At 32.8% G+C, this 12,935-nt stretch overlaps 1 protein-coding gene across 1 annotated transcript in view; it reads right to left on the reverse strand.

Annotated features, from left to right (window-relative positions):
* Positions 1 to 12,935, reverse strand: part of TFEC (transcription factor EC) — a 46,757-nt gene that overhangs the window by 8,242 nt on the left and 25,580 nt on the right. Inside the window, exons 3-4 of the mRNA XM_008566829.1 lie at positions 4,859 to 4,973; positions 2,817 to 2,873 (exon numbers count right to left, since the gene is read on the reverse strand). Of these exons, the coding sequence (XP_008565051.1) occupies positions 2,817 to 2,873; positions 4,859 to 4,973 (172 nt within the window). The remainder of the gene's footprint in view (positions 1 to 2,816; positions 2,874 to 4,858; positions 4,974 to 12,935) is intronic.

Below are 12,935 nucleotides of genomic sequence, written 5' to 3' on the forward strand. Positions count from 1 at the left end.
TATATATATATATATATATATATATATATATATATGTACATGTACATGTATATATATGTATATATATGTATACATATGTTGAGTTTCCTATATTGACTCTTCTCTAAGAGCAGTCTTCTATATTTCTAATATTAAGAATTATACATAACTTATATACCATATTTTTTTCAATAGTTAATATGTTTAAAGTTTTCAAGGAAATTAAGGTGGATATGTCCGTGAATTTTAAAAAAACATATTTCAAAAACATTGGAAAATACTTAAGCAGTATACACATGAGAATTAAGATCTGCTGCTAGAAACAAAGAAAGTCATTAAAGAATATCAATTGTCTTGGTGAACCTACTACGCAAAGCAAAATGCTATGAATGGATTTGACCTTCAGGAAATAATACATTGAGCTCCCTCTAAAATTAAAATATAGTTGATTCTTGAGAGAGTTTGTTTTCCCTCTTCGCCAATCCTGTTTTCTCTGTGCATGTGGTTCAAAAAAAAGCTAAATGACACCGCATAAAAACACTGAAAAGAAAACAAGCAAAGGTAAAGCGGATAGAAATACATACATATTTTACAGTGAAAATCTATTAGTAATTCTACGTTCACACACATTAACTCTTATATTATAAACCAGACTCAAACATGAGATGAAAAACTATGAAGAAAGTTGACAGTTTTATCTCAAAATAGGAGACTATTTTGCTCCTGTCATGTTTCTTCAAAATTTAGTATTTAAATGCACCTTATGTAAAATATCAGAAGGTCCTTCTCTATTCTTAGATTGTAGTCTATGAATTTTTTAATGGCTAATTACAATGATAACTTTGTTTCCTTGATATTGTTCATATTCAGTCCTAGTTATTTGTAAAGGAGTTAAGTTCTAAAACATTGCTAAATTATTTCATGATATATGTGGTTTCACTCTTCAGAAAATTTTTGAAATATTCCCTGATTCCTGTCCTCAGCTTCAGGCATGAGGGACCCCTACCCCAACCCATACTTAGAGGACTCCCTCTTACCTTCTCTGACCAGGCCTCTTCCCACTGAGCAAGGCAGCCACAGAGCCAAGCGAGCCCCTTTGTAAACCACACTCAGGGTAATTTGCAGGACGAATTTCCTCCCTAATATCCTGAACCCACTTCTAAAGCCTGTGCAGGCCACTTCCCTAGTTCCATTGTCCTGAGGGAGGAATATGACAGTAGTGTGCTTGCTCACCCCTAGGCTTAAGATGTGGCAAAGGGCAGTTGCTTACAGGTATATGAAGCCTGAATGTACAGGATGGGGTGTTCACACCCATGTCTGAGGCCACTTGCAACACAGAATGGAGTCAGAGATGGGCAGAGAAGTGGGTAGGCTGCAATGCAAGGGCTGGCATTGCTCTGCCCTGACATTCCCACGTAGATCTCCAACAATGTGAGAATTCTAAATCCACTCCTGGCCTTCTAGTCTTTAGAAAGGATGAAATGTACTTAATTGAGCACTTTCTAGCTTGATTCATAACTTTTACAAATTTAGACATCTGGTAAGTGGGACTTCCTTTGTACTTTTGCCATGATCCTCACAAGTTCTAAGGGTTGTCCTAGATTGATTTTATTTAAAATCTGTGATATAAATTTTCTAATGTTGATTTCTCCCCAAAGCAAGATGGCTTAGCAAGAGAATCCAGGTTAGAAAACATTTTGATAATGGACATACCAGATACCTATCATAGTCTACATTAAACGACCAGTTGTCTTAGCTGCAGAGATAGAGGAGAGAGGCTAGCAGCAAGGACAGTAATCATTAACAATTTTACAGAAAAAGAAGTCCATAGTTCCTCAATGTGCTAATTCCTTCTGTCAACCACTAGCTATCCCCACTCGTATTCTAATTGTCTCATAACCTGGACCAAAGTTATCTGCTCCACTAAGATCTATAGGAATTCGATCATTTCCCTACAGAATGTTATAACCACGTGTCATTTCTTTCCTCACAGTCCCTCAGTCAGCAAATTCCTCACTCTGTGACGGAAGCAGGTGCATTATGGACAGAGGCAGGTTTCCCAGGTATATGTAGAATCAATGTCAGCTAACGACATGTAAGAAAATCACCGGTTAATTTTAGGGCTTTAAAATTTTTATTTATTTTTATTCTATTGTACTCTTTTCTCAGTTTCTGATTAGGCTCTCAGAACAAAAAGGCTTCCCACTCAATTAGTCAAGCTCATTTGAGACAGTTAAGCACTTAAGACATGACCAGGCATTCTAAGGCTCTAATCTGCTTTTCTTGTCTGCATTTCTCCATCTCATGTGACCCATTATCAGAGTCCAATTGACCCTTAGGAAGGCATGAGGGCCTTCTTTTTTACCCCTAGAGGTAAAATCAGCACTACAACATAAGCAATGCCTCTCAGATAACATATCATTAGAAAGGGAGAAGCTGATTGGCACAGAAAAATGAGAACCTGGAGTTATGTTTCTTTCTATTCAAATGATGTACATTTTCTAAAGTTACTTTTATCTCTTAAAACCTTTGAGTCAATGAGTCACAACAGAGTTCTAATGCAATCGAATGTACTCACCTTAGTCACACACAGCCTCCTTGATAGTAAATGATCAAGGAGAGAATTCAGGATGCTTTACATGGTGAAAACATAGCTTTCTAAGAGTTCACGTTGTTTAGATTTCCCAAAACAGCTCAAGTTGTGATACAGTTATTTTTGGTCATCTGACCTCAAAATATTTATGGAGTGATAATGGAAGACCATACACTTTAACCCCCATGCATTCCCTGTTCCATGAATTGATTTGGGGAAGTAAAAAAAAGGAAAATATACTCACTGAGATTGTGGTTGTCCTTTTTTTGTCTCTCTTTTGCCAAAGCTCTAGTATCATTTTCTGATCAAAAGAAAAATAATTGAAACAGCACTGAGTTCTACCTTAAAATTCCTCCAGGCAGTTTAATTCAGAAATTCTAAGTGAAAATACATATTACCTACTCCAAAATGATACAATAATATTTTTGATGCAAATATTGGGAAATTTGTAACCAGAGTACTCTGTAGCAAAAGGCAATGGCAAAGTCTTTAGTCTCTGGGATAGTAAAACCTGGATTTGTATTCTAGCCCTTCATTTACTAGCCATGTGATCTATTACCAAACTTTTCTGTGTCTCAAGCTCCTCACCTGTGAAATTAATATAATACCTACTTGATAATCATTGTGATGATTAAAAGAGTTATAGTGCATAAAAATTAAACTATTCAGTCATTGTTATTATTATTTTCAGAATTTTGAGATTCCAAAGAAAATTAATCCAATCTAAAGTATCCATAAATAATGATGATTTCTACATACTCAAAATACATTTCTCAGATATTCATATCAAACAACTCCACAGTTTCTTTCACTACATGACACTTCCCTCTTTGTGATATGTGTTTGTGTTTGTGGTTTTCAGCCTTCATGATGGCCCACAATGATTCTCACCTTGTGGTACTCACACACTTAGTAATTTCCCCCCACATTGAATAAGGCTGACCTGTGAAACCAACAGAATGTTGGAGAAATGACTACTGTGGTTTCCAAGACTAGATTATAGAAGACATTTTCAGCTTCCACTTTGGTGTCTCTTGGATCACCAGTTATCATGTCGTGAGGACACTCAAGGAACCCTATTGAGAAGTCCACACAGTTAAGAACCAAGACCACTTGCCAACAAGCAGCACTAATTTGCAAGACATGTAAGTGAACAACCTTGGGAGTGCATCCTCCAGCCCCAGCCAAGTTTCAGAATGTCTGTATCTATGGCTGACAGCCTAGCTACAAACGCATAAGAGACTCTGAGTCAGAATCAATTTACTAAACCACTCCTGGATTCCTGACCCTTGGAGATTGGATTATATAATAAATGTTCATTATTTGAAGCTGCTAACTTTGGAGGTAATGTGTTGTTATACAGAAATAGATAAAACAGTAATTTTGAAATTATTATAGTTTTGAAAATAGGTAATAAAGTAATATATTTAAATGTATTTGTTTAAAGCCATATTTATTAAATTTACTGTAAATAATATGAATGCATAGACAGTTTTGAGTTCTCCATTACACTCCAAGAGTGGCTATATTGTATTTATTTAAAATGTTATTAAAGACCAGTGTTTGAGCTCCAAACTAAAACCTCATTAGAGAAATTTAAAATAAATTTTATTTTATTCTTATGGAGAAATTAACACTGGAATTGTTACTCAGGAAATCTTTACATCGATCCATTTCTGCCTCTAACAAGCTGTATAACTTTGGGAAAATAACTTTTCTGACCTTCCATTTCCTCATCCACATATTGGAAGAATTTGACTATGCACCTATACTTTGAGTTGTAACAATTTTGAAATAAACTATTGAAAAATTGAGGGTTTTTTCCCAACTGAGAAAGTTAAGTGTAAGTCTATCATGAAATCCATCAAACAATCTAGAAAAAAAGAAGCTTTTGTTTTATATCAAATTTTGTACAAAAACAATAGACTAATTTTCTTAATTTAATATATCATTTGCAAATAAATAAATTGCATCTATTCAATATCAAAATGAGCCTATGTTAAGTGAAGTTGTCATATATATGTATACACACATACATATGTAAAGCATGTGTGTATATTTGCTCAATTCCTAAAATAATGAATCAATTCATTTAAATTGTAGGTTATATTAACTTACTGCTTGGTTATCATAGAAAAAAATGATGAATTTATTCTCTGAATGTCTCCCATTTTAACTGACTATTTTGATAATATTAAAAAATTCTATTTAGGATGATATTATATGTCACATATATTATGTAGCTGATAAAAATTTAAAAGGGTAAAACTATAAACACAACATTACCTATAATTTCTCTTTTCATCGGTAGACTACTTGGACAGGAAGCACTTGTAAGCCCCATATTAATTGGTGAAATTCCCTGCTCGCCACTATACACATCCAAAATACTTCCAGAAAACTTTAGAGGAAAAAGGAAAAAAGATGAATTAAACCTTCTGTGCACATTGATATATTTAGATGCGCATTTTAAATTGTCCATTTAAAATTTGCCATCTTGTTAGTAATAATTTCTAATGTACAGTATTTTAATTTTAAACAATAGATTCGTATGCATTTACTATTTTAAAATATATTATGGAATTCTTGAGTATAAATATGCTGAAAAAAAGCTATTTGTACCTAAGTAAAAAGAGAAATCAGTTCATGCATGAGGGAAAATTCTAATTAATATTTACAAAGTTAGGAAAGTTTGATCCAGCATATAACCCAGTTATAAATGAGTACAATTAAAAATATCATTTTGGACAAAAAAAAAAAAAAAAAAAAAAAAAAAAAAAAAAAAAAAAAAAAAAAAAAAAAAAAAAAAAAAAAAAAACACACATCTTAGCAAAGCTGGCAAGTTCATCATGTACCATGAATTAGGGATAATGGTTGAATATTTTGGGAGCCTTCCTCATACCATTTGTGCTACTAGCAACTCACAGTCAAAAGGTGTTTTACACCATTAATTAAATGAGAAACTCTTTCCTTCCTGGAAGGCATACTTTTTCTCATTGTACACTTAATGTTCTAGATTATTATAAATATCCCAACTAGTAACCAAAAGTAGTCTAAAACTACTTTTGCCTCTAGTGAATATAGGGTACATCCAATTATAGCAACACTTCAATTTCTGAACTGCTTCTTGGGAATAATTTTTCAGAAAAGTTAAGGTACTTAATACACAATTCAAAATTGTACCAATTCATTATTTAAAGTGTGCTTATTGATTTCATTTCCCCAGAAAATAAAATTTAAATAATATTCAGATTTCAAGTTAATATTCATTATTCCAGAACAAACTACATTTACAATGTAGAATTTGAAATTTTAAAACATTTCCTTTCTCAGTATCTTTATTCCATTCTGTGCAGTAAACCAAGAGCTGAATAAGAAGCAACACTTTTCTTTCCTCAAGGACTAGGAATAATATATATAATCAAAGATATAACAAGATTATTATGGAGACTCTAACTCCACATTTTGCAAAATTCAGTTCAACCTGAGAGAACTTTTTGATGCTTATAAAATCAGAATGAAAATAAATATGATGAAAGAACATAGTAAGACCAAAATTAGTTTCTGAGATAATAATTCATTATACTATATGTAATAAGTGCATATTTCTGAGGGAAAAAAAACTTTGGAAATATAGTTGAAGTCATTTAACATATAAGTTTATGTGCATATCAATAATGACATTTGAAACTGCATATGGTATTCTGATATATATTTTCATGCAGTTTTTTTATTATCTTTATTAGGGCTCCTCACCTTTATATAATATAAACTCATTTGCTTTAAAATGTATTTTTACTTTATGGATATTGGAAGAGAGCCACTTAAGTCAGGTATTTATTCCTTCCCAATGTCATAATCTGCAAACTGGGGCAAAGTTGAGCAAATTGGAAAGATGACACGTTTTAGTATCAGATAAATACAATTAGGATGAAATTTTAAAATAAGATATTTCCCTAAGATGTGAGTCATTTAGTCATATTGTTGAAAGTACAAATTTTTTAAGATCATATTTGAAAAGCCTGTTGGTTACAAGCTGAGGCATCACCACCAACCTGAATTGCACATTTCCACTGTGCCTTCAGAAACATAATGGACACACTGAATAAAAAGACAAGGAATGAGGAGGAAGGAACTAGAGAAAGTACACTTCTCCTCTGAAGAGCTTGAATTCAGATGGATTTCAATGCGGAAGTGGCAAATTACAGAAATGTTAAAGAAGGAAAGGAGCCATATTACATATACACTGCAATAATACAGTGAGAGGTTTCTAACTATAGCACTTCTTTAAGTTCCATATTACTTGGTCAGACAGTACCCAATGCATTATTCCTTAGAAATGGGGCTGGAATTCTGATAATTAATCTAATCCTGCTTAACTATCGCTATATTACATCTTCTCCTGACCTTGGTTATTGTCTAATTTATGCCCTAAAGCACAGTGATTAATATCCTATTTAATTTTATACTGTAGGTACTACTCTATTTCATGTAAATGGCTAATCACTTTTTGCATATCATTAGACAATTGGGTTTCAGTTTCAAAGTATGTAATACACTTCATGTAATCTAAAGTGATTTTTCTCCATTAAAAGATGTAAGAGTACTATGTTAGTGAAAATTTAAAGATTACATATACATTGTAAAGAGCTTACAAAGCATACTTATATCTGCCTTTATCACAGACATGTTACTCAAGTTATAAAGCCTAAGTCCTTATTTTGTAGATTGGTAGGCAATAGTAATTATTTTCTAAAGAAATAATTCTTCTAGCTAAAAAAAAGATTGCTTTCTCAGTAAGATTATGAAAATAGGTAACATTATTATTAACAACAAACACAAATTTTAAAGACATAAAATTTTAAAAATTGTCATAAAATCTCTTCAGCAAGGTAGAGCATATTTCTCTGTAAGACAACACTTCTTTGTGGGAGGAAAAAAGTGAACTCCTGATACAAGAAGTTGCTTTGAGGTGAGGAGTAACTAATAGTGGTTTACTGGTATCTGAGGCTCTCTGTTCTAGATTTTATTCATGGCCTCACTACTGAGGTCATAGGGACTGAAATGGACTGGCTTGACCTTTACACATAGACACATCCACAGTAGCCAATATGTCCTGGAGAAAATGAGCTCACAAGTCAAAATATAAAAACATTTTAGGAAAATGACTATTTCAAGAGCAAAACAATAAGTGGCAAAAATAACATCAAGAGCAAAAAAGAAAAAAAAGGCAGATAAAACCAAATTTTAAAAATTAGCCTAAAAGAAATAAGGAAAGGTATTTGTAAACATTTATAACATAAGATAATAGCAAATAAACATAACAATGACCAAAGTGACCAGGCAAAAATACAAGGTACAAAAAATATATAATATTGGGGGGAGAAACTATAGAATGGGAAAATAGCATAATGGACACATTGAGAAAAGAATAAAAGAATCAGTAAAATATAAAACCAGACTAAGTAATCTCCAAGGAAGTTAAAGAAAAGGACCAAGAAATAGAACATATGAAAGAAAACCTAAAAGTATGGAGGACAGAACTATTAGAACTAAAATACAGATAATAGGAGTCTCAGATGGAGAGAAAAATAAAACCAGAAGGAAAGAAACACTTTAAAAAATAAAGATTTTGAAGAATTTTGAAGAATTAACACTAAATAAAAGACTACAGTATTTTATTCCTTCCTATGTTGTTGTTGTTTTATTTGATTTAAAAATTAAAATATCTATAGAATGCCAGAGAAGAAAAATAGAAAACACTTATACCCATATATATTATACTGATATTTAAGAATATACAATGACAGACAAGAAAATCTAAAAGCCTAAAGAGAGAGAGAAAAGATTATGTGCAAAGGAACAAGAATCAAATTAATATAAGATTTTTCACTAGCAAAATTAAATGGAAAAAAAGGTAAATCTGTATTTTTAAAAACTGAAAGAAAAGAACTTAAAACACAAAATTTTATATCAAGCCCAATATGAGACCATGAAAAAAATTTTTTAGATGTATGATGCTTAAAAAGGTTTAGCTCCTCAAAGATTAACATCGAAAAAAGTTTTGATTGAAGTACCTAAATAAGAGGAGATATTTAAAGAATGTGGTTTAGAAAATATAAAATAAAATTGATCAAATATCTTGGTAAAATGATTGTGAAATTAAAAAGTGGGTGTGGAACTAAGATCAAAGATAAAGTGAAATGTATGACTATGTAAGTCAGTATTAGAGTCTAGATAATATCAGCACAATTGGGTTGGGGTAGCAAAGAAACCAATGAATGTAAAAGTGGTAAGAAATTATTAAAGAGAAATATATTTCAAATGGGATACAAATAGTAAATTAAGATGAGAGAAGCAAGTGAAAATACATCAATAATAATTATCAATGTAAATAGGTCAAACTCCCCAGCTAAAGAGTTGACAGATTGAGTAAGCTGACAATACCTAGATATGCGTAGCTTACAAGAGACACACTGCATAGTAAAAGGACACATAAAGGTTGAAATGTAAAGAATGGGAAAATGATCCATCCCACAAATGATAACCATAGGAAAACAAATCCAGCTAAATTAATATCAGATAAAATAAACTTTAAAATTAGAAAAATTATTAGGAATAGAGAGGGTTGCTATATAATAAAAGTTTAACTTTCCCAAAAGGCATAACAATTATAAGCGTGCATGCACCTAATGAAATAATCTCCAAATATCTGAAACAAAATGTTTAGAACTACAAGGATAAATGAATAAATTCACCATCATAGTAGAAGATTTCACTGTATTTCTTCTCATTTTCAAGAAGTCAGCAGATAAAACTAATCAGTAATGTTATAGAAGATTTGAACAATAAAAGTAAAAGTTTGGCCTAATAAATATCTATATAATTTTACATGCAAAAATAGAAAATACAGTTTTCTCAAGTACATATGGAACATAAACAAAAATTGATTATGTACTCAGCCAAAAAAAACTCAACACATTTCAGAGTTCCTGATTACCAAAATATTAGAAAATTTTAAAATATTGTTAAGTAACTCAAGGGTAAAGATGAAATCATACTGGAAATTAAAAGTAAATGAAAGGTAAAGGAAACACATAAATACTCGTCTGAGATATGGCAAAACAATGCTCCTAAAATAAATTTATAGACAATAATATGAGAAAATTAGATTTTTTTTATTAAACTAAACATTATTCTCAATAAGTTGGGGGGTGGTGCATAACCAAGGAAAGGAAAACAAATAATAAGAGCTAAATCAGAGAAGAACAAAACAACAAGGCAGGGATAGATTCACAAGGCAAAAGTTGCTTGTTTTTTGAAGAAAAACCTAATGATTGACATGCTTCTGGCAATCCTGATTAAAAAGAAGGAAGGTGAAATAAACAAAAAAGGAGAATACAACTACAGACAAATTGAAATTTAAAAGATAGTAAAACTTTCCCCCAGGATCAGGAGCAATATAAAGATGCCTGCTTTCACCACTTTTATTCAATATAGTAGTAAAAGTTTTAGCCAGAGCTACTAGGTAAGAAAAAGAAACAAAAGTCATCCAAATTGGAAAGGAGTAAGAAATTATCTCTGTTTGCATATGACATGATCTTATATTTAGAAAACTCTAAGATCCCCCCCCACACACACAAAAACTGTCTGAGCTAATATATGAATTTAGCCAAATTGTAGGACATATCAACATGCCAAAATCAGGTGCATTTCTTTTTCTTTTTCTTTTTTTTCTGAGAAAAAGAACTTTATTACTCTCAACACAGCAGGTAGCATGAGTATCTGCACTTTTGCATCAGTTCCCTTTGCCCCCCACTTCCATGGGGGTGATGCGAATGGGCCCACAGGAAGACATTACTTCAGCCCTCGAAGCTGCCTGTTGCAAACACAAGCTTGAGAAATGGCCGGGGTAAAGAGCGGCCAGGGCCGTGCATTGTTGGCATACACTGTAAGACGTGTAGGAGGATATGATGAACTCCTTCCTAATATTATTAACTTCTTCGAATGATGTTAAATACAAAGACCTCGTATAGAAAATAGCTGAAAATGAAAGTGGACAGGCTGAGGCCAACTGCAGCCAGTTGACCGAGGACTGGAAGCTGCCCATTTGCCCACCTCTCTTATTCCTGGGCCTGACTCTGATGAAACTCCATGAAACTCCTGTAAAGACGAACTACTTATCATACCTACTACTTTTTTTTTTAATTGTTTATGAATATTGATGAGATACAGAGCTGATTGTCAGCCCTCATGCCCAAGATGTGAAGGCCAGATTCATACTGGCAGTATGCCCATTAGAACAAATTGCATTTTATGCTGTGTCCCCCACCCAATTATCCCCAACCTCCCTCCCCTTCTGCCTTTCCCCCACTCCACTTTGTATCTCTAAGTATTTTCTCTCCCTCTGCAAGTCCAATGTACCACTATGCTCTCTTTCCTTCCTTCTTTCTCTCTTAGCACCCACTTATGAGTGAAAACATGTAGTATTTATCACTCTATGCTTTGTTTATTTCACTCAGCATGAGTTTCTCCAGGTTCATCCATGTTGTTGCAAATGGGAGAATTTCATCCTTTTTTATGGCAGACTAGTATTCCATGGTGTATATATACCACAGTTTCCTTATCCAATCATCCATTGATGGACATTTAGGTGGGTTCCATGTCTTGGCTATTGTAAACAGAGCTGCGATGAACATGGGAATGCAGGTATCCCTTCAACATGACGATTTCCATTTCTCTGGGTATATACCCAGAAGTGGGATTGCTGGATCGCATGGAAGATCTATCTGTAGTTGTTGGAGAAACCTCCATACTGTTTTCCATAGTGGTTGTACTAATTTACAGTCCCACCAACATTACAGTAGTGTTCCCTTCTCTCCACACCCTCACCAGCATTTGTTATTTACTGTCTTTTTGGTTATAGCCAGTCTAACTAAGGTGAGGTGGGTATCCCAGTGTAGTTTTAATTTTCATTTCCCTGATGACTAGTGATGTTGAGCATTTTTTCATGTACCTGTTGGCCATTTATATGTCTTCCTTTGAAAAGTGTCTATTCAGCTCCTTTACCCATTTTTGAATTGGGTTGTTTGCTTTTTTACTGTATAATTGTTTGAGTTCTATGTATATTATGGATATTAATCCCTTGGTGGATGCATAGTTAGCAAAAATTTTCTTCCACTCTGTAGGTTGTTCTTTCACTCTGTTGGATTGTTTCCTTTGCTGTGGTGAAGCTATTTAGTTTGATATAGTCCCTTTTGTTTATTTTTTCTTTTGCTGCTTGTGCTTTCAGACTCATGTTCATAAAGTCTGTGCCTAGACCTAGTTCCTGAAGTTTTTCACCTATATTTTCCCTTAATAATTTTACATTTTCAGGTCTTATACTTAAGTCTTTAATCCATTTTGAGTTGATTGTAGTAAATGGTGAGAAGTGCATATCTAGTTTCATTTTTCTGCATATAGATATCCAATTTTTCTAGCATCACTTGTTGAAGAGGCAGTCTTTTCCCCAGTGTTGATTTTTGTTGCCTTTGTCCAATATCAAATGGCTGTAAACCTGAGGGGTGATTTCTGGGTTCTCAATTCTGCTCCACTGGTCTGAGTGTCTATTTTTATGCCAGCACCATGCTGTTTTGGTTACAAGCTTTGTAGAATAACTTGAAATCAGGTCATGTTATGCCTCTGGCTTTACTTTTTTTTTTTTTTTTTTTTTTTTTTTTCGCTCAGGATTGCTTTGGCTATTTGTGGTCTTTTGTTGTTCCATATGAAAGTTAAGATTTTTTTTTTTTCATTTCTGTGAAGAATGTCATTGGTATTTAATGGGGATTGCATTGAATCTGTAGATCTCTTTGGGTAGTATAGACATTTTCACTCTGTTAGTTCTTCCAATCCAAGAGCAAGGAATATCTTTCCATCTTTTTGTGTCTTCTTTAATTTCTTTCAGAAGTGGTTTGTACTTCTCATTGTAGAGATCTTTCATCTCCTTGGTGAAATTGATCCCTAGGTATTTTTGTGTATGTGTGACAGTTATAAAATGGGTTTACTTTCTTTATTTCTCTTTCTGTTAGTTCATTATTTTAGTATATAAATGCAACTGATTTGGGGGCATTTATTTTGTATCCTGCAATGTTACTGAAGTTATTAACCATCTCTTGGAGTTTTTTGATAGAGTCTTTAGGTTTTTCTATATATGGTATCAATTGCATTTCTATATACTAACACTGAACATTCTGCAAATAAATTAAGAAAATGATTTCATTAAAATAACATCAAAAAGAATAAAATTCTTAGAAATAAACTTAACACAGGAGGCAAAAAAGACTTGAACACTAAAATCCAAAATATTCTGCTGAAGGAAATTAGT

Source organism: Galeopterus variegatus, unplaced genomic scaffold (genome assembly GCF_000696425.1).
Source record: "Galeopterus variegatus unplaced genomic scaffold, G_variegatus-3.0.2 Scaffold270, whole genome shotgun sequence".
NCBI lineage: Eukaryota > Metazoa > Chordata > Mammalia > Dermoptera > Cynocephalidae > Galeopterus > Galeopterus variegatus.